The sequence below is a fragment of the Bos grunniens genome, chromosome 27 (assembly GCF_055505025.1).
Source record: "Bos grunniens cultivar Pamir isolate PY7600 chromosome 27, Bosgru_T2T1.0, whole genome shotgun sequence".
Lineage (NCBI taxonomy): Eukaryota > Metazoa > Chordata > Mammalia > Artiodactyla > Bovidae > Bos > Bos grunniens.
The window spans coordinates 7,318,032-7,340,825 of NC_141191.1; the positions used below are offsets into that span (position 1 = coordinate 7,318,032).

At 42.2% G+C, this 22,794-nt stretch overlaps 3 protein-coding genes across 8 annotated transcripts in view; 2 read left to right on the top strand and 1 right to left on the bottom strand.

Moving 5' to 3' along the window:
• The window catches only part of LOC147343443 (uncharacterized), a 38,401-nt gene that overhangs the window by 4,903 nt on the left and 10,704 nt on the right, over nucleotides 1–22,794 (bottom strand). Inside the window, exon 3 of one of the 6 annotated variants that reach the window (XR_015156015.1) lies at nucleotides 6,573–8,022. The exons of 2 other annotated variants lie outside the window; for them this stretch is intronic. The gene's annotated coding sequence lies outside the window, so the exon portion shown is untranslated. Of the gene's footprint in view, nucleotides 1–6,572; nucleotides 8,023–10,916; nucleotides 11,186–16,400; nucleotides 16,680–18,672; nucleotides 18,847–22,794 lie in introns of those variants that run through there. 3 more of the 6 variants (XR_015156014.1, XR_015156013.1, XR_015156010.1) reach the window with 3 other exon arrangements.
• LOC147343444 (beta-defensin 105-like) lies at nucleotides 7,786–9,666 on the top strand. Its single transcript, XM_086379800.1, has 3 exons — nucleotides 7,786–7,864; nucleotides 8,203–8,244; nucleotides 9,427–9,666. Exons 1-3 carry the CDS (start codon nucleotides 7,795–7,797, stop codon nucleotides 9,552–9,554), a joined length of 240 nt encoding a protein of 79 aa, XP_086235926.1. The 5' UTR covers nucleotides 7,786–7,794; the 3' UTR covers nucleotides 9,555–9,666.
• LOC147343445 (beta-defensin 107A-like) lies at nucleotides 16,505–20,400 on the top strand. The gene is made up of 2 exons (XM_086379799.1): nucleotides 16,505–16,574; nucleotides 20,258–20,400. Exons 1-2 carry the CDS (start codon nucleotides 16,505–16,507, stop codon nucleotides 20,398–20,400), a joined length of 213 nt encoding a protein of 70 aa, XP_086235925.1.

A 22,794-nucleotide genomic window follows, 5' to 3' on the forward strand; every position in this document is an offset into this window, starting at 1 on the left:
GAGAGGACTGGGCTTTAATTGTAAGATTATAAACTGCTTCCCTTTCCCATATCCATGGGGCTCCAGTGTAGGAACAACAGGTCACAGATGCAAAAGCTGCATATACAAACTATTTAAAAAGGACTTGTGTGAGTGGAGTGAGTCAGACAGGGAAGTAGAAACATCATATGATATCCCTTATATGCAGAATCTAAAAAGACATGATACAAATGAACTTATGTACAAAAGAGAAACAGACTCACAGACTTAGAGAATGAACTTATGGTTGCCAGGGGAAGTTTGCGATGGACATGCAAACACTGCTCCATTTAAAACGGATAACAAAAAAGGACCTGTATAGAACAAGGAATTCTGCTCGACATCATGTGGCAGCTTGGACGGGAGGGGAAATGGGAAAGAATGGATACATGCATGGGCTTCCCAGGTGGCTCAGTGGTAAAGAATCTGCCTACCAATGCAGGATACATGGGTTCAATTCCTGGGTTAGGAAGATCCCTTGAAGGAGAACATAGCAACTCATTCCAGCCTGGAGGGCTACAGTCCCTGGGGTTGCAAAGAGGTTTGGCTGAATCCCTTCACTGTTCATTTGAAACTATCACAGCATTGTTAATCAGCTATGAGTGCTAAGTTGCTTCAGTCATGTCTGACTCTTTGCAACCCTATGGACCGTAGCCAGTCAGGCTCCTCTGTCCATGGGAATACCGGAGTGGGTTGCCATGCCCTCCTCCAGGGGATCTTCCTGACCCAGGGATCCAACCTGGGTCTCCTACATTGCAGGCAGATTCTTTACCACTGAGCCACCAGAGAAGCTCTTTTACTGGAGTGGGTTGCCATGCCCTCCTCCAATCAGCTATATTGCAGTACAAAATAAAAAGTTAAGTAAAACATAAATAAAAAGGAGTTGCTTCCAGGGAACCCAAAAATACCAGGGAAGACAAAAACAAGGATGTCAGAGGAAGCTGAAGCTTCTGACACCTACAGCTGCAATAAAGAGTAAACTCAGCCCAACTCCCAGTCAGATTAACATAAAACCTCACACAAGTTCTCATCAGTTCAGTTCAGTTCTGAGATAAATGTCCTAGGGTACAACTGCTGCATCCTTTGGGTGCTAGAAGTGGACGTTTTTAAAGAGCATACCAAACTTTTTTCCAGAATGCCTGCACCATTCCACATTGCTATCAACAACATAAGAGTGATCTAGCTTGTCCACATTCTAGCCAGGATTGTCTAGAAATAGTGGTCACCATTTTTTTTTTTTTTTGGCCATTCTGGTAAGAGTATATTAATGGTTCATTGTGAGTTTAATTTGCAACTCTCTAAATGTTAGTGATATTTAACATCTGTAGTAAAATATCTGTCACATGTTTATTTTCTAATTGGGTTGCTTTTTGTTTTTACTAATGAGTTTTGAGAGTCCCTGATATATTCTTGACATTAGTTATTTGTTTGGATATATGGTTTTCAGACACTTATCCCCAATCCACGGTTCATCTTTTCAAACTCTTAACAGGATATTTTGCAGAGCAAATTTTGTGAGATCACATGTATTTTCTTTTTATGGATCTTTGTTTTTTAGCAAGTCTAAGAACTTTTTGTGTAGCCCTACCTGCTGAAGATGTTCCTGTGTTGTTTACAGTCATGTGTGACTCCACAGTTGTCTCGAAACAGAAAGATGTCATTAAAAGGGACATTGGTTCCGATAGGATTACGCACATTGACCTTGAGGAATTAAAAGGGAGGTAAGGCAAGATTTCTGACCCAGCAGGGAACCCAGGTTGGATCTTAAGCCTAGGGAACATGACAGGGAGTCCTTACCTGTCATGAGTCCTTAGCTCTCCTATTACCTAGTTCAGGTAAGGACTGAACTAGGTAACATTAGAGTCTAGAGTCAGAAGGTGATCTGGCGGTTAGCCAGTGCCTAGGAAAATAGTAGAAAGTCAATGTGGGACCAGAATCCTCGTCACTGGAGCTACTAGCAATTATAGAGATATTGACAATCTCTGTGCCCAGCAGCAAATTTGATTCCAGACTTACAGATAAGAAACAAGTCCATAGGAACTGTCTCCATTTACAATTAAAGGCAAGGAGTCAAGATGATAAATTTAGACAGGTGTGTAACACAGGATAGTCCTTGATAAATTGATTGTCTATCCATATATCATTAATAATCCATCTAGATATGTGTTCATTTCTCTGACTACCCATAATCTATCTGTCATCTATCTCAGTAGGTTGGTAGAGGTTGATGATGGCCTGAGAGCGAACTAGAGGTTTGTTGATTACAATAACTTCTAGTCCCCTTTTAGAAAGAAATATCAGGTGGCTTAGGGACAAGCCCCTTATCAAAAAACTACAGAAAATTAAGCCAAGAGTCGGGAACCATCAAGGTTAGCTACTCATATTCCCCTTCTAAGTGAAGCACTTGACAAAGGGATCAAAGAAAGTCATTTATTTTTATTAAAGTGTCTTCTTACTGGAAGCCAGAATAAAAGCAAGATGGAGCTGGGTCATCCGTGTTGCTCTGGGATCTTAACTGCCTTCCTTATTTATCCCACACGGTTGGAGTGCCACACAGCATTTCAGAGACTTCTGGCAGAGACCTATAAGTTCTTCATTTATCTGACAAGACTCGATGCACTTCCCTTTAAGCTTGTAGCACTTCTCATCAAAAAATCCACTCCTGGCTACACAAGGAAGAAAGAGCCACCTGGATTAATTCTTCTCTCATAGATGCCTACTTACCAGGTACAGTCATTTAATCAACCAATGAGGATTTCTTTATGAGTTGTTATAGTGCCTCATCTCAGTGAGATGGCAGTGGGCGAGTGTTTCCCATTTGACTTTCCTGTCATTTTGTCACACAGGATGAAAGCCCAGGAAGGACATATCTGTCTTCCAGCATGTTGGATTAGGTTGGGTTGGTGGGGTGGGGGGAACTTTGGGAAACAGAAGCTAATGTTCTTTATCAAAATCTGTTGGGACATCATCAACTTGTTCTTATAAACACCTGTGTTGGTAAGCTTCCCCAACACACTCTCGAAGTGCTATTTGGTGAGGGTGGAGCAAGACCTGAGGCTGGGGAGATGTCCCAGGACTGCAGTGAAAAGAAGTAAATGCATAGAAAGCAAAACGTTTACTGTAGTGGATAGAAGTTGAGAGATTGCTTTAAGAGGCTCAGTCTCATTTTCTCACCACATTCCATCAAAAGTGTTCAAGACCAGGAAGGTGGACTCTGTTGGGAGTGGTTCTCCCAGACTTTCCTTCTGCTGCTCTGCACTGGAGGCCAGTTCTGGCCTTAGTACTTGATGAAGAGCAATCACCGGAGTAGCCAGTTTCAACTTAAAGACAGGCAGTGCATCTTTTCTTTTTTTTTTTTTTTAACATTTTGTTTTGCTTATTTTTTATGTTTTTGGCCATGCCATCCCATGCGATATCTTAGTTCCTCAACCAGGGATCAAACCCGTGACCCTGCAGTGGAAGTTTGGCCTGCCAGAGGATTCCCCAGGCGGTGCATCTTAGCAGTATCAACATTTTAGAGTTGCACAATTTGGGTGTATGTAATGAAAGTGTCAAATGTACACAAATTGCAATTCACATCAACTTATAAAGGCACCTAATTCACATACCTATAAAATTAAAACCAGATGGATTAGTGTCAGCATGTGTGCTAATCATATGAGCATCAGCATGTAAGTTTATAAGTTTAAATACCGCAGTATTTCAAAGCTCAGTGAACGCTGGCTCCCACCCCAGGAAACTACACTCCTTCTGCCGTCCTAACAGCAGAGGGCTGTCTCAGGCCAGGAGTGCTGGACCTCACTCTGACAAGAGTCCTTGTGATAGGTCCAGTTCACAGTGATGGCCCAGAAAGAGAACGCCTCTGGAATGAGCACGCGCCCTCGTGCCTACAGGGCTTCTTCTGGATCATTACAGACACCATCTAAAGGGTGACATAACCCCGTGCCTGCCTGTGTGTGCACGCATGGCTCATTGATAGGTCAGTTTCATTTAGTTACATTAGATAACTTTATAGTATATCATCTTGTGTTCACTAAGGATGAGTGATCTATAAAGAGTACCTTGGTCAGTTTCCAACGTGTCCACCAAAGCCAGTGGAAGGAACAGTTTAGGTGCTAGATCCCCACATGTGTACTTGTCCCAGAATCTGCTCACACAGGGTGACTGCAGCAGAGCAGACCAGAGACATGCACAGCTGCCATGGGACTTCTGAGCATCAAGTCAGGGGTATCACTGGTATTTGGTACAAACTCGGACTCACTGTCTCTTCTAGAAAGCCCTTCAATCAGCTCTCCAGGATGTCGGACAGGCCTAGCCTTGGACTATAATTTTGGGTGGGATCCAAATGGAGCCCTTGGAGGTCCTGGGGTTGATGACGGGGGTTCTGATTGGGAAAGGACCTTTCCCCTCACTGGGTCGAGACAGACCCAGCTTCATGTCCTGGCTTTGCTCCTGCTTCTCTGCTGGACTTTGAGGAGCTGCTCAGCCTATTTAAAGTTTAACTTCTACAGCTATGAAATACATGTAACATGTATTCATGTATTGAATTATGTAACATGTATATAACATGTAACATGTAATTTGCTTGGCCTTCCAAGCCAAAGAGGGTTGCTATGAATATCACTAAATTAGAGGTAAGACGGAGTCTCCCTTAAAGGCTCTGGCACTGGAGAGAGAAATGCATTTCATTACATGACGGCTTCATCTCAGCATCCAGCACTACAATCTGTGATTAAGGAACGGCAGTTTAAGCTTTCCTGTTTTAAGTGCTAACACCATAACCAGCGTGATACACAGTGTCTCCAAGCTCCACCCCCTTTTCTTATCCATTTCTTCCTTCCTCTGTCTCTCTTTCCTCCCGGACTTAAACTCTATCACAACTATTTTTAAAGAGATCCACCAATAGCTAACCTTGCTTTTAATTTTTTTTCCAAGTTTTTGTTAGTGAGTGTAAGACTGGGGAGGACCAAAAGGTATCTTTCCTAGCATATTGTGATGTCTTCAAACCTGTGACAGTCCATCCTAGACAACAACAAATGCAAAGGATTTCCAGCAGAGGCATTAGAGGAAAATAGCCTCTGGTCCCCTCTGCAGGGCTCCTGGGCTAAGCCGGGGTGGGGGCGGGGGGGGGCGGGTGGTCACAGCATTCTAGAGCTAGCTGTGCCCGGGAGCTCACTGAGACAGATCCTCTCTCTGGGCCTCCACCTCCGATAACCTTCCCTGCCAAAGTGCTCGTTTTACCTGGGGCCAGAAAGAAGAAGACAGCAAAGAGAAAGAGGGACGTCCTCATGACTTGCAGGTCTTGAGAGATCAGCACAGTGACCACGAGGAAGGAGCAGCAAGCACCCACATTTATAAATTTCTCCAGCCCGATAACTTCTTGATCAGTGAGGCGTGGCAGAAGCAAAGATGTGCTTGTGCTCCTCTCAAGATAGCCCACGGACACCTGGGTGGAGACGAAGACCTGAACTGTCCAATTTAACCCTCCCCCTTGGGAGAGAGGGAGTGCGATGCCTCTCTTTAGGACAAGGTGGAATTAGGGGGCTATGCATCCATCCATATCGCCCCACTGCTATGATTGCTAATGTCAAGATACCTTAGAAGCATTTGTTGAAACAACCATAAACCTCCCCCAATATGCATACATATGACTGATTCACTTTGCTGCACAGCAAAAACGAATACAACATTGTAGAAAAACTATACTCCCATAAAAATTAATTAAATCAACAACAGGCCAACCACAAACGCCTCAAAAGCTATGTTATGGAAAGGTGGTTTTCATATGTGATCTGGATAAGTTCACCAGCTCACTTCCTCATGTTCTGCTGATATCAATAAGTGACTGAACATATAAATACATTTGAGAAAACAGACATGTTTCTGAGCAGAAGAATTCCAATCGGTATTTGTGGATACTCCCGATCCAGGAGCTGGAGCTTAATTATTTCAGTTTAAAGGAAAATGAGTTGCTTTCAAAGAAGAGACTGTGGAAGGAGATCATGTAAGACTGGGGGAGCCTGGCAGGAGAGCCTATCAGGTGGTCAAGGTCATCTCAGGAGGGGTCCGTCACATTTGCATTATGTAACCCTGATGTGATGAATGGGTTGGGAAGGACACACCACTCTGTGTTCTCCTTCTCCAAACCCCAAACCCAGTCCCCGTCAGGAGAAAACATTAGAGAAACTGGAATCCTGGCGTTTACCATGTAGTCTTGTCCTACTGTGACTTTCTCTGTTTTGACAAGTATGAGTAACTTTCAACATGGACGTTAACATTGGAGGCGCTGGGGGCAGTGGGTAGGTGGTCACACTCTATACTGTCTTTGCAACTTTGCAGAAAATCTAAAATTTTTCCAAACTAAAAACCGTATTTTAAAAAGCAATTGGGGAATATCCTATCTAACTTCGGCCTTTGTCAGCATGCTTTTGTTAGATATTTCTTTATGCATATCCAGTTAGGGATGATTGACCAAAACAATGTGTTTTCTCCTATTTCCTTCCAGCCTCACCTAAGCAGACTGAAGCCCCCAAGGAAAGACAAACTTCCGGATATTTTCAGTGATACACAGTTTCATTTATCTTATCTATTATCTTGTCATCTCGTTGATTTTTTTAAATTTATTTGTTTTTTGGTTGCACTGGGTCTTCATTGCTGCATGCGGGCTTTCTCTCCTTGTGGCAAGTGGGGGCTTCTCTCTAGTTGCGGTGCGGGGCGCCTCAGTGCAGTGGCTTCTCTTGCTGTGGAGCACGGGCTCTAGAGCACAAGCTCAGTAGTTGTGGCTAATGGGCTGGCTTGCTCTGGGGCATGTGGGATCTTCCTAGACCAGGGATTGAATCCATGTCTCCTGCATTGGCAGGCAAATTCTATACCACTGAGCTACCAGGGAAGCCTGATATGGGTATAACTTTTAATACCCATGGTTTTGTGTGTGTGTGTGTGTGTGTGTGTGTGTGTTTGGTCTATTAGCTCCCTAGGTTATTTCATCCATTTTCGTAGCTTTACTTATTTTTTGTCCAAACCTTGAGGCTTGTGGTATCTTAGTTCCCCAACCAGGGATAGAACCCAGGTTCCCTGCAGTGGAAGCAAGGAGTGCTAACCACCGGACCACCAAGGAAGTCCCAATACCCGTGTTCTTAATGAATTAAAGAGGTGTGGTAGTTATGACTTTGGTCTTCTCAGTGGGGTTGTTACAGGTTCAAGGACTCAGAAATAACTTGGCAAAATGACTGCTACCCCTCCCTTTCTCCTTGGGAAAGTTAGGGACAGCACACCTGAAAGCCAGGGAAGTGATACTCCACGATTATCGAGCTCTCACAGGGCACCAGGGCTCCTGGGAGCATTCCATGTGCTCAACACATTCTTGTCATCATCACACCAGATCCTCAGACCAGACGGAAGAGGTAGGAGAGTGACTGTGCTCACTCTCAACAACTGTGAGCTGGTCCTTGCTTGACAGATGAGCTCGCTGAGCTGGGAGAGTGGGGTGGGGCTTCCTCCTACTCCCCGCACCAGGACTGAGCTGCCCCGGTCTCTCAGCTCCTGGCCTGGCGTCCCTTCTACCAGCCCAGTAGGCATTCCCCCAACACAAGGACCTGTGGAGGCCAAGGGCGTCACCCTGGTCCTTGATCCTGGGAAACGGAGCATGTAAGTGTGCTTTCTTTATGGATTCACTTCACTGACCAAGAGCACATTGCATTACTTTCAAATATAAGGGAGCCTTTCGTCCTCTCAAAGGAATCCCAAATCTCCCTTCTGAAGAGTCTTCCCGCAGAGATGGCGCCGAGCAGGAAGATGTTTTATTTTGTCTTGGCCTTCTTCTTCATGCTGGCTCAATTTCCGTCAGGTAAAAGAGAGTAGATGGGATTTTGACGGGGCAGATCATAAAGCTTGATGACTCTTCTATGTACCACCCTGAAGAGGAGAGACAGTCAGCTCCCCACTGCACTTCTCATGGCAATTCTTCAACTAGCAGTAGTGTTTTCTAAAAGCAAACTATGATTCCTTAAAAAAAAAAAAAAAAGAAACTTATTGGATACCAGGAGTTCCAGCCTTCAAAAATAGAATAAAGATTCAACCTCTGTGAGCTGGGAAAGCTCTTACAGAGTGTTGTGTAAAAGTTTTCCCAGTGTTATTTCCCTGCATTGGTTTTCATATTCAAAATGTGCTTTGTTTTGAATTTAGGGTGCCAGGCAGGACTCCAGTATTCCCAGCCACTTTCAGCAGGTAAGATAAATCCCTCTTTTACTTTTAGGAACTCTGGCCCTGTCGGGTATCTTGAACTTCCAGAGACAAAGAAGCCGTGGAAATAGAACTAACTGCCTGATATCCCAGACCAACTGATAACCAGACTAACTCCACCTTTTCTTCCTCTTGTTCTAAGTGTCATATCTGGATTTTTCCATTTCACAGAGAAACCTCTTTGTTATTGGTTTGTTATTTTGGTCATGGAGCTTTGGATTTCATGGCTGTTCTCATGAGATCATGGTACTAACTAAACCAAGGTCATAGGACCAAGCTTGTACCAGCCAATTAACTCTGCTCTGAGAGCACGCTTACCCAACTCTTAACAGCCTCTGCTCCTAAATCCAGTAAACTGTGTCCCGAATGTATACCAGTGGTCTAAGAAGGAGGTCAAGGTGGTTCAGTGAAAATCCATCACCACTGCAGATGACCTGTTCATAATGAATAGCCCAGTGATCTTTTTTGTAAACTCACCCAGTATAGGAAAAAAGCATATTATAAACAGAACTGAAAGAAATATTCCTGGGTAATTCTAAACATTTAGAAGTGTCCAGACAGAATTTCAGAGTGGGAGAGCGACTAAGGTTGCCTCTATCGCTGAGTGCTTACTATGTCCCAGGAAAGCTCTTAACAACTTTATGTGCATTATGTCATTTGATCTTCAAAACATCCCTTTGAGGCAGATAGTATCATAACCACCATTTTTATAGAAGATGAGACTAAGCAGTTTAGTGAGAGGACACATAGCCATTACCTGGCCCAAACAAAACTGAACCTAAGTCTTGAAACTCTACCCTCAAAGATCTTTCAAAACCACAAGATCTCTCTCCCATTTTCATTTTGTAACTTTTGCAGCAGCATCAGGTATGTATTTTTTTATAGTTCTGTAACATACATAACATTGTCCAACTGTGCTTATACTTTTGACCCATGCAGTTGTTAAACATATAGAGAAAGGGATTGCATCTTCCTTTTGCTTAAACATTAAACTCCCCAACTCTATTCTGAAAAAAGTGGAGGTCTTTGGAGAAGTCCAGGCCGTTTCTTGAAAACACTCTTTATAGTCATAAACACAAACCCTCCCTTCTTCTATGGCCTTGGGGCCTTCCCCCATTCCTAGAGAGTCCTCAGGAAAGTCAAGTCAGAAGCTCTTTCTTGGTGCAGGTGACGTATCTCCCTGTGAGTCGTGCTGGCTCGGTCGGGGCAAATGCAGGAAAATATGCACTGAGGATGAGAAGATTGTTGGAAATTGCAAAGTGAACTTTTTCTGCTGCCGGCGGAGGATCCTGTAAGCCACACCAGCTCTCTTCTGGCTTTGGAAATGGGACTGGATGTTCAAGGAAGGTGGAGAGAAGTTATGTAGCTTAACCTAGTCATACAATCAGTGTGAATTCAGGATCATTCTCATTTCCTTCTCTCTTTGTTTTGTTCCTTTGCTTCTTTTTGAAGATAATCTCTAAAAAGGTTGCCAGTGGGGAAAGAGAAGGCAAGAAAGGGGGGAGTAGCAGTTGGGGGGTTAAGAGGTACGAACTGTTATGTATAAAATAAATAAGCTATAAATATATATTGTATGGCATGGAAAATAAAAATATTTTATAATACCTTTAAATGTAGTATAATCTATAAGACATGGAATCTCTATGTTGTACACTTGAAAAAATGTAATACTGTAAACCAACTATACTTAAATTTAAAAAAAGTCAAGACATGAGTCGGTACCTAACAGCTACTCACACAGTCAGAAACTATTACTATATATTTATAGAGTCCCTTATAACTTATGAATCTTGCCCATATACTTTTCTCATATGACTCACAAACATCTTATATGGTAGATTTTATTGTCCTTGTATATATTTGAAGAAACTGAGACCAGGGAGGTTGTCATTTGCTCAAGGTCATAGTTGGAAACCAGCAAAGGATGTGCAGACCACCTCCATGTTCTGTGTATTCATCCTTATGGACTAATTCTAACACAAAATAAATGGACACGGCATCCGCATCACTGTTAATGGAGTTATAGTTCTGTAACAAATTACTTTTTTCCACATCATTTCTTTCTGTGCCAATATGTTGTCACTCACTTACTCTAGTACTTATGGTGTATTTTTATTGACTATCTTTGACATAAAACTATGTAAATTTAAGACATACATATTAGTTTGATACATTTCTACATTATAATATGATTCTGTTGTAGTGATGTTGAGCACCTCTATCACAGGACATACTTATCCTTTCTTTATACTGTTTGGATAATTAAGTTTTAGTCTCTCAGCAAAATTGTCGTCTGTATTCATTATATTGTGCATTAGATCTCTATGGCTTATTTACTACCTGTTGCAGGTTGGTGCCCTTAAACAACATTGACCTCAGCCCTCTACTCCCATCTCCTGGTAACTACTATTTTACTCTGTGTTTCACATGTTTGGCTTTTTTAGAGTCTACATATAATAGATAGCGTTCAGTACTTGTCTTTTTTTGATGATCTCACTTAGCATAATGTGTTCAAGGTCCATCTACATGGCATTAAAATGGCCAACAGGTACTTGAAAAGAGGATTAACATCACTACTCCTCAGGGAAATGCAACTCAGAACCACACCTCACACCACTCAGCATGGCTATAATCAAGAAGACACAAAACAACCGGTGTTAAAGTGTATGATGTGTATTTTTTAAAAACATCTCACATCTGCTCAGTTAAGGTCCAGGACACCAAGTTTATGTTTCTCTTCTCTTGCGATCCCATGGACTGTAGCCTGCTAGGCTCCTCTGTCCATGGAATTCTCCAGGCAAGAATACTGGAGTGGGTCGCCATGCCCTCCTCCAGGGGATCGTCCCAACTTAGAAATCAAACCCAGGTCTCCAGTATTACAGGCAGATTCTTTATCTTCTGAGGCACCAAGGAAGCCCTTCTCTTCCTGCCAATGGGTGAAATGCTACAAATTAATTTAAAAGGTTCAACATAGGATATGTATAAATGGTTGACTCTATAACTTTGCCTTATGAAAAAATTTGCAGTTCACAAAATAAAGGTCAAAATGATAGGCCCTACTCAAATTTGCTCACCCAGTTTTAATATGTGACTATGTTGCTCCACATTTGAGAGGACCGTGGCCTCATTGGTCTTTCTGCGCTCAGATCCATGCCTGTCTTTTTCCTACTTTGCTCTGTATAACTGGCATATTGTCTGCAAAGTACATTCTCTAAGCTTTCTGGTTTTTCTGGCTGGTATCAGTCTATTGCAAGTGCCTGGCAGCTGAATGGTGGATAAGAGAACAGGAGAACTCAGGGTTTCCCTCCCTCACTATCTCTTTTGGTTTCAGCTTCTGCATTCAGGCCCAGCTCTCACCATCTCGTCCTTGTTCCTGAACTCACACCAGAGCCTCTTGTTTTTCCTCCAACCATCCAGCAGAGGGGTATTTCAGCTGTGGCTAATGTTAGGGAACTGTGGTGTTGGAGAAGACTCTTGAGAGTCCCTTGGACTGCAAGGAGATCCAACCAGTCCATTCTGAAGGAGATCAGCCCTGGGATTTCTTTGGAAGGAATGATGCTAAAGCTGAAACTCCAGTACTTTGGCCACATCATTCGAAGAGTTGACTCATTGGAAAAGACTCTGCTGCTGGGAGGGATTTGGGGCAGGAGGAGAAGGGGATGACAGAGGATGAGATGGCTGGATGGCATCACTGACGTGAGCCTGAGTGAACTCCGGGAGTTGGTGATAGACAGGGAGGCCTGGCGTGCTGCGATTCATGGGGTCGCAAAGAGTCGGACATGACTGAGTGACTGAACTGACTGACTGAATGTTAGGGTTGCCTCACTGCTCTCATTATACAAGTTCAGTTCTTTCAACACTTTATCACCAGCTGTCCAAATTAAATTATTTCTTCAAGCTTCTGGTGAGGGAACCATTTCATGTCTGACATGAATGTAAATAGATCAGACAACAGAGCCTGAATATTTACATTTGATCAGTTGTTCTCCAGAAGAGATCTAAGACAGAATGCTTGTGGGACTGTACAGTGTTTCCTTCATTTTCACAGGAAACAGTTCAGGGAAGTGGCTAGTGGAGGATCTGGTTCTAAAAATCTGGGTGAGTCACCATCTGCCAGAGGATGGTCCTTCTCCCTGGATCTCCACAGTGAGTGTGCAGCTGATGACTCAGAGAACATCACAAAGCCAGGGTACTCCTTACTCATCCCACATCCCATACTGCTTGACTCCAAAACAAAGTATTCTGGATCTGAACTAATGCTCTTTTACAGAATTCATGTACATGTCTCAGAGTCCTAGGGAGTGGAGGATCAGTGGTTGTGCCCTGTTATTACCTTAATCATTACCTTAAACAGCATCCAGAGTCAGACGGCTTATGGTCTCAGAGGGTACCTCTCATTAACACTCAACCATTCACAAATTTCCCTTCTTCCTTTTGCTCTCACCTCTCTTCCATACTTTGTTCCTTTTAGAACTTCTGTATTCAGTTACCTCTTTTTCCCTGAGACACCCGATCCTTCCTACAGAATAATATAGTCTCAGCTCACACTAGCTTCTTGTTACTTGAAAAGTCAGTCCTTTCAGATGTCAAGCAGATGCCTCAGATAAGTGTCTGTTGATTCCTCAGTAAATTATGGAGATCTCTGATTATTGGTTTCTGCTGAATCTTCTGAAGAGGAAGGTTCTAGGTGATGGATGGGGCAGAGAAAAGTGGCAAGGAAGAGAGACCCGGGGGCTGGGCCTCTCCTACAGTGTCCCCACTTGAGTTGGTCTACATAATGCTCCTGGTTAGCAAGCTCTGAACTCCATCAATTCTGAAGCTGTAGCTTTTGTAGGCCTTATGCTAGATGGCTAGTACCCTTTCCTGGTTCTGGGTTCCACTTGAAAGCCCTCTCACAATAACTGAAAGGAAACAATGGTGCCTACAGAGCAAGATGGATCAGTATGGGCCGAATTTCCAAAAGGCAGAGGACAAAACGCTAAGCATCATTAATTTCCACAGTCCTGACTGAGGTGCTAAACCGCAAAGGTAAGGAGAGTAAAGAGGCTGACCTCAAAACGCGTTCTGAAACACTTACCCTTGTACCTACTTGAGGGTATAAGAGAAAACTAGAGAAGGCAGGGACAGGGTTTCTCTGTGGTGCTGTGACTGTGACTTCACTCAGCCTCTCATGGGGAAAGGTGAGGAAAATATCACGTTCACATCAATGCTTAAGAGACTAAATTCAAGGAAGGCTGCCTGGAGAGCTAGACAAGTCACCCTGTGGTGCTCACGCCTGAAAAGAGCTGTGGCTGGGGCCGCCTCCGACGGTAGGACAAGAGCAGAACAGCGCCGGGTAGTTGCCCTTAGGATATTAGGCAGAGAGATGGGTGTGATTCTCACAGACCACAGAAAGGAAAAGGGTGAGAAGGGATACACCATGTACACAGTCACCAAAAGAGAGCTCTAATGGTTACACTAAAAACAGACAAAACAGACTTTAAGACAAACCGGCCACTAGAGACAAAAGAACATTTTTATAAAAAGTAAACCCCATGAGACCTCATCTACGGCCCAGCCCATCCAACAACAGCACAACACAGATTCTCTCGAGTTCACATGAAGTATTCTCGAGGACTGGCCATATGTTAGGCAGAAAACATTCTCAATAAAAAGAGTTGAAAAAAAAAAAAAAAGAGTTGAAATCATAGAAAATATGCTCTCCAACCACAAGGGAATAACAGAAGCACACTTAGGAAAGTCTCAAATGTGTTAAAATTAAACCACTGCTACTGCTGCTGCTAAGTCGCTTCAGTCGTGTCTGACTCTGTGCAACCTCATGGACTGCAGCCTACCAGGCTCTTCCGTCCATGGGATTTTCCAGGCAAGAGTACTGGAGTGGGGTGCCATTGCCTTCTCCTAAAATTAAACCACACACTCCCCCAAATAAATAATGAGCCAAAGAAAAAAATCGTAAGAAAAATTAGAAAATATTTCAAGGTGAATGAAAATGTAAAAAACAAAACAAACAAAAAAAACCCCACAAAACTTATGGGATGCAGCTAAACTAATGCTTAGAGGAAAAAAATTATAGTTTCAAATGCCTGTATTTAGAAAGAAGAAAGATATCAAATCAATAAACTCATTTTCTACCTTTAGAAACTAAAAATGAAGAGCCAACTAAACTTTTTTTTTTAGTATTTGGAGCTCATTCTGTATTTTGGAGTGAAAAGATGCCCTTTCAAAGCCATCTTTTGATTAATAATAATATTACTATTTTATGTAAGCAGTTGAATGTTTAGGCATACAGTTGTTAATAACATTTTGTATTATTTTGCTGGTAATGGCAGTCTTGCGTGTGTAGTCTTTTGACCTCTACTCAGCAACAAAAGGCAAGTTCAGGCTGGGAACACTTCTTTATCGAGAGATAAAAAGCCCACACAGCCTGTATTGATTGGGCTTGTAACCTTGCGTGGGAATACCTGCCCCTCTTTCAGGCCTCCAGAATGCTTTTTTATTTTCTTATTCTTTTTGGCCACACTGCATGCAGGATCTTATTTCCTCAACCAGACACTGAACCCACGCCCCCTGCATTGGAAGAGTGGAGTCTTAACCACTGAACCGCCAGGGAAGTCCCCAGCTTTAAGTAACTTTGATTCTGTCCTTGTGCCTGTCCTAAGTTTAGCAAGGTGGCAGATTATTTTTACGTATTTATTTTTGGAGCTCTAACTGCTTCATGCCACATTGCAATCAGAGAATTCATTCCATTCTGGTCCATTTTTCCAAGTTTGACTTTTCTCCAAAACATGTCTGTCTTTATTGTAACTTTCATATCCTTCGGGTAGGTTGTTTTTTTCCTCCAGACTTTCACTTGTTATCAATGGAAATGATCATCTGTTAGGAGCTCATTTCAGTTTATTAGAAATGGAATTCTAATGGAATTTGATTTTTTTCATGTTTCTTCCTTTATAAATTGGGCTTCTCTGATAGCTGAGTTAGTGAAGAATCCACCTGCAATGCAGGAGACCCTGGTTTGATTCCTGGGTTGGGAAGATCCATTGGAGAAAAGGGATAGGCTACCCACTCCAATATTCTTGGGCTTCCCTTGTGGCTCAGCTGGTAAAGAATCTGCCTGCAATGCGGGAGACCCAGGTTTGATCCATGGGTTGGGAAGATCCCCTGGAGAAGGGAACGGCTACCCACTCCAGTATTCTGACCAAGAAAATTCCACAGACTACATAGATCATGGGAACTCCAAAGAGTTGGACACTACTTTCACACTTTCACTTTCCTTTATTTAATTGCTCTTTCATGTCTTTTCCATTTTTTCTATAGAATGTTTATTCTTCTCTTAATGATTTATAAAACTCTTCTTTTCATTTCAAATCTTTCGGATAACCCCCTTACTTAAAACCCTTTGATGACTTTCCTTTGATTTTAGGATAAAATTCAAATTTCTTAGTAACATACAAATACACATGGTATTTGTTGGACATTACACACTGTCCAACACATATTGGTTGAATGAATACTATTCCCAGAAAATATAAACCATAGGCATATATAATACTAACATTATTACCCTGAGTAATCATATCTTACATGTGTAAAAACTTTGAACATTTAATGACAGTTCTCATACTGATTGCTTAATTATTCACGGATTCCTCTAACCAGCCAGCTATCAACCAATAAGTCAAATACATATATTTTGAGCACCTATTGTTAAAAATACTGTTGTAAGGAATGAATGGGAAGGAAAAAGATGAGAAGAAAGTTATTTTCCTTTATGGAGTTTATAATACAAATGAGGAGATCAATTTTTTTCATAGAGTATAATTTGAAAAAGATATATACCAGGTGCCAATCAATAATGGCTGAGTGAATCTTATAAAAGCAAATTGCATGTAAAATCTCAGATAAGGATAAAAGGAATGGTGGTTATGGACTCTACAGAAGTGGTAGGGCTTGAGAAGGGGTTTCGGGAACATAGGAGAAATCTGGACAGAGATGTAGAAGACAGCATTCCAGGTAGGAAGACAGGAGAAGACAAGGTACTCTCTCCTAAGTGTTTACTTAGGTAAAACCTGACCCAGCAGCCCACATATTATTCAGTGGAGCATGGAAAATAGTTCACTCTTAATGAACACTACAAACCAAAATTGACGTTCCACTGTTTCAGAGCTGTAGAACTTGTTTTAATCAATTTCCCTCGATAAAACAGCTAGATTCCTGCCACTGTACCTCCTTCATCCTCTCTCCACTGATGCCTGGAGCCATGAAAACCTTCTTCTTAATGTTTGCTGCCATGATTCTTCTTGCTCAGATTTTCTCAGGTAAGCGGGAAATCTTTATTGATGTAAGGATGGCAGTCTGTTCAGGATCTGTCTTTTGAGAAGAAAGCTCAGCTTTCAGAAGAGTACATGACTCAGCCCTATGTCCTGAAAAGGTCCCAGAACAAACCAGTTACAGGAAATCTTTTCCTAAGCTTAGACACAAATCATTGTGGCCACACTGATTCAGGCCACCTTCAATCAGAAGAGTATCTTGTTAATTTCCCTAAAAGCTCTACAAAGGGGTTCAGAGTTCTCTTTATGTTTAAATCTCTTTCCTCCTATGATCTTTGACCTATCTGCAAAGTATGACAAAGTGATTGCTTTAAAATGAGAGAAAATGTTAGAGACAAACTCCAAAAGAACTTGTTAATTTAGAGAAATATAGCCTCTGTAGCCTAGAAACTAAACTTATGATGGTCCTTAGTCTATTTTTTCAAGTCTAACTAACTGGTGCAGATCTCCTAATCCTAGATTATCTTGAACCTTTTTTCTGGCTCTTACACACGGATGGAAAATTATATCCTTTAAAGCACTAACACCTTGATTAGTTTTCTTTGAAGTCCTTGAGTCCTTAGAAATGGGTTCTTTTTACTCCATACAGCCAAGACTTTATCCCTAATCAACTTTTATGTTCATTCCCTTCTCAACCATCCTTCATTCCTTTTGTTATGATGCCTTTCCTCATGGGGTTCTCCATGCATCATACAGCATCTTGTCTATTTCTTCTTCGTGGTTTCTGAATTGCTACACTTACTTACTGCACAATCTGGCCTCAGTACCTAGCTTTTTGTTGTTCAGTTGTTCAGTCCTGTCTGACTCTCTGCAACCCCGTGGGCTGCAGCAAGCCAAGCTCCCCTGTCCTAACATCTATTGAATGTGTGTTACCACTAATGAGAAATTGTTCTAGGGACTACAACAGAAGGAGGTAAAGTGGAGGTGAACATTAGAGTGTGGCCTTTGCTCTTAATTTACTTACTGTTTATTAGTCTATTATTTCTGTGTTGATCAAAAATAGGTTGCCCATAGTAACAAATAAGCATGTAGTAAGTTTAGAATGCAAATATATCACAAATAACTATGATACAAAACAGTGCTCACAAGTGCCATGAAGAAGAAAAGTAAAAGAGAAGCCACAGAAGCAGAAGTTTGTTTCCAAATGGGGAGACCAGGAAAGGCTTCCTGGAAGGTCGTTGTTTGCATCGCACTTTTGAAAATTTTGAAAACCCGCAGGACTAGAAATAAAGAACAGAGCTGAGGAACATTGCCCTCATGTTTCAAACCATCTCTTGTAAAGTCAGTTTCTTAACTTCGGCCTCAGTCTCTTTCTTGGGGTGCCGGGGGTGGGAGTGGGGCCGGGGGGTGAAGTCAGACAACGAATCCAGGCTAAGGAAACAAGTTTTAAGCTGTCCTCTCCATCTCCTTGGAGAAGGCAATGGCACCCCACTCCACTACTCTTGCCTGGAGAATCCCATGGACAGAGGAGCCTGGACAGACTGCCGTCTAAGGGCTCGCTAAGAGTCGGACACGACTGAGCAACATCACTTGCACTTTTCACTTTCATGTATTGGAGAAGGAAATGGCAACCCACTCCAGTGTTCTTGCCTGGAGAATCCCAGGGACGGGGGAGCCTGGTGGACTGCCGTCTATGGGGTCGCACAGAGTCGGACACGACTGAAGCGACTTAGCAGCAGCAGCAGCTCCATCTCCTTCCATCCAGACTCCAGCTGATTCGAATCAACTGTAGAAGGAGATGTGTAAGAGCTTCTTATTTCCAAAACTCAGCTCAGACATGCTTGTTTCTCTATAAGGAGCACAGTCTAGGGCTACCGCCACAACAGTCACACAGAATCTCAGCATTGCAAGTGGGTTTAATGATTAATAAAAGAGGTGATGAACACAGACTATAATGCCAACATATTTGAGGCCTATCTCAGCTCCAGTCCTCATAAGATTTATGAACTCTGTGTTTCAATTTATTTCCTATAAATGGAAATAATAATAACAATAGGGCATTTTTTTCAAGATTAAGACATTTTATTATATTAATTAGAGTAGAGGCCAACTGGTTTTAATTAAAAAGAGAACAAAAGCCTTAAACTAGAGTAATAGAAAAAAGGAAGTTTATTTCTCTCTCATGTAAAAGTTCCAAAAGAGGTAATTGAGTAGGTTGGGAAGAAGGCTCTTCTCCATCAGGTAAGCCATGCTGGGATCAGGGAGGAAGGTCAATCTTGCCATCCCAAACAGGTGACTATGTCACTGATTCTAAGATGCTCTAAAAGGAAGGAATAAAAATTGAGTAAAACAGAAACAGCTCGTATCACTCCAGTCCTATTTCATTGGTCCAAAATCATTCACGAGGCTAGACGGAAATAGAAAACCAGAAACAGTCATCTTTAGCTAAGGATCTGAAAAGTGAAAGTGAAAGTGAAGTAGCTCAGTCCTGTGACTCTTTGCAATCCCATGAATTGTATCCCATGGAATTTTCCAGGCAAGAGTACTAGAGTGGGTTGCCATTTCTTTCTCCAGGGGAATCTTCCCTGAGCAGCCAGACAAAACTCAGAGGTTCTACTACTTACTAACAGATGGAAGGTGAAAATGACTTCTTGGGGACAGTCTCTATATGCACTGCTTAAACAGTGCCAGGCGCACTTGATGGAGTTAACTATTATTATTATTCAGTTCTCATTGTTCTTATCATTATCATTGTTATTCTTTGCCCCAATTCAATGTAAACATATGACATGTCAATTGACTGCTCTGATGCTTGATAAATTTCAGTGATCTATAACTCAAAATATCCCGAGTTCAACTTTGGACTACTGAAAATGTTTCCCTTTACTCTGAGCAGAAATCTAAGTTCTTGACATTTTTTTTTTCCATTGGTTAGCCCTACCCTGGGCATCATCAAGCTTTCAACATGGTAATGTCTGAGATGTGTGACAGCCCACACTTCCCTCCCAGAGTGGCTTTGCAAGCATAAGTATTACACCTTTTGAGAATAACTGTCAGCTCTTTCAATTATTTTTCCAGAGAATATTTTTTCGATTACTCCTCTCTTGAAACACTTTACTCTTTTCAGCTTAGTCTCTTTGTTCTGAATGAGCACACACTGCCTCAGGCGCCCTAAGGTTGCTGGTAAAGATAATATTATAATATTCCGTTGATGGTATTTATGGAGCAGGTTAGTGCACTATGTTTCTTTTGATCTTTATAAAGCAAAAATGTGGAATTCCACAGCCATATGCCAAAGTACCAATTTGCCTATAATGTAAATAGAACAGGCTTTATCTTTTGTTATTTATCAGAGACTATTATTTTGGAGACAAGAAAAAAAAAAAAAAAACATTTCTTGGAAAAGATTGTTCACTGGAATTCAAAAGTATATCGTCTCCTCCCAGGAAGAAACATTCTGTTTGTATACGTCCAATAAAGACAACAACAGAGGGAACTCTTTTTCATTTTTCCTAATTGAATCCAATGGAAGGACACGGTATATACTGAACCAGGGATGTGAGTTCAGACAACAGCTGTTGAGGTCACATCTGCTTTATCTGATAGCTAGATTCACAATCCTATCTCCTTGGAATTCGGGTGACAGGGAATTCTAAGCTGGCCTGGATGGCGAAGTTTTTGGTAATTAAGTACTAGATAACTGAAGACTAATTGCTTTCTTTGCTTTCTAGCCCCAAGAAGCCTTAAAAGACAGATACACTGTCTGAAAATGGATGGTCGCTGTGAAGTCGAATGCCTTTCCTTTGAGGATAAGATAGGGGGCTGCAGAGCTGAACTGACACCATTTTGCTGCAGAAAAAGAGTCAATAATTAAAAGCTAAGCAGCAGCTACACAAATCAATGAGGTGTAGCTCTGTCTTTGATCTCAGTGCAGCGAACCTCTCTAGATCTTCTCTCCTTGACGTCTACGTCAGGATTCTCTGAAGTTGTCAGTCCAGTCTCTGATGCTGCAGGAAATACCTTTTCTAGGCTGCAAGCTTCTGGGATGGGGAGAAGTTGGGGGCGGGGCAGGAGGCTCTCTGTCTTGTTTACTTTGCATCCCCCTTCCTCATATAGGGGCTGTTAGTTACTTTATTGATGGATAAAATTAGTAAACTAATTAATAAAAGAGGTAGAATGGAAAGGTTGAAGAGCAAGTTAATGAATTGAGTTCTAAGGTTATACTCCTGGCTTCTACCAGACATGTGACCTGGGGCTGTCTCCACCGAGATTCTGCTATTTGCAATGTGAAGAGACTCAACTCTGTGGTAAACGGACCCCTTGCTGGACACCAACTGTGACCTCCTCAGCAGCACCCTCCTCTCTCTCCTTTATACGGAGGAATTATTTAAAATGTCTCCTGTTCCCTGTCTGATCTAGAACATTGAGTTCCACAAAGATTTGGACCTGTCCAAATTTAAGCTGGCCACAGACTAAGTAGCATCCTCATTCTGGCCACTTGCAGTGAGGGCTGATTAAATCATGGTCTATTCAAGCACTAAGCTCCCTCAGTCAGTTAGTTCAGTCGCTCAGTCGTGTCCGACTTTTTGCAACTCCATGAATCACAGCATGCCAGGCCTCCCTGTCCGTCACCAACTCCCGGAGTTCACTCAGACTCACGTCCATCAAGTCAGTGATGCCATCCAGCCAACTCATCCTCTGTCGTCCCCTTCTCCTCCTGCCCTCAATCCCTGCCAGCATCAAGGTCTTTTCCAATGAGTCAACTCTTTGCGTGAGGTGGCCAAAGTACTGGAGTTTCAGCTTTAGCATCATTCCTTCCAAAGAACACCCAGGGCTGATCTCCTTCAGAATGGACTGGTTGCATCTCCTTGCAGTCCAAGGGACTCTCAAGAGTCTTCTCTAACACCACAGTTCAAAAGCATCAATTCTTCGGCACTCAGCCTTCTTCACAGTCCAACGAGATTATCTAATTTAACACCCTCATTATGGGTGAAGCGATCCAAGTTCAAGATCACCCAGTTACAGGCTTAGTTACTCCTCTATTCAGACTTCTCATTTGGTCTTGTGTTCTCAGCATGTCCACAGAGAACTGCTAGATGAGCACAGAACAAGGCCAACATAAAGACGGAACAGTTTTTAGCAGCTCAAATGAGAAGTTAGATTGAACAAAAAGTTGAAAGCAGATGCAAAAAAAAGTGGACACTTTCCAAAATCTCTCCTGAGATCCTTGCTCTTTGAAGCAAATTGAGGCTTGCCTTTATCCTGTTTTGCCAAAATATGGAGTCCCAGATTTCAGGCAGAGCAAAACCTATCTCATGTGCCATTTTCATCCTAGAAGACTGACACCATACCCTTTCAAAGCAGAAGAAGGCAAAATCCTTCAGCTCTGCTCTAGACAATTTCCTCATCTCCTGGGTTAAGCTTGCTTCCTATAAAGATATATTAATACATAGGAGAGAATGCAGCAAAACAAACTTTCCTGGGGCAAGACAATTTGTAAAAAGCTTTGAGAAATAAACTTTTTTGGGAAAATATTCTGGTATTATCACTTATCTTTATGGCTCATTTCTTAAAACTGCAACAGGTTGAGGACATGACCTATAGGAATCAGAGGAATGGTCTCTGGTTCTGGCTTTCCCAGCAGTGCCTGATCAACAGACTGGGATAAAACCAACTGCCTTTGAGAATCTAAATTTACCTAGACTTTCTCTCTCCCTTCTCTCCTCTTCTCTTTTCTCCCTTTCCTCACCAAATGACTTGAAAGGTACTATATGTTTTCTGTCACCCTAGTTGCTTCTTAATCTATAGAAACATCTTCAGCCTTCATCACACTTCATGCTGGGACTTGTCTACCGAGAGACAAGGGACCTCTTAGACGCCTCTTAGTCACTCTTTTATCTTAAAGACACCAGGGTCAGGAGTTTCCTGATGACCTAGAGGTTGGGACTTGGCGCTTTCAGTGCTGTGGCCCATGTTCAAAACTGGTCCAGGAACTAAAATCCCACAAGCCGCACAGTGTGGCCAAAAAAAAAAAAAAAGATGTCAGAGTCAACTCCAAAGATCTCTGATCATCATTCGTCCTTGTGGCATGGAGGTGGTAACTCTGTCCTCTGGTTTTTAGTCTCTGTGCCCTTTTGACCTGTCAGTCCCTGTGCACCTGGTTACCTGCAGTAGATCCACTCTGTTTCAGATATTCAGTATGGTTTCTGCTCACCTGAGTGAAGCCTGTTTAAGAAAAACTACACTATGTTTCCAACTTGAACTTCTT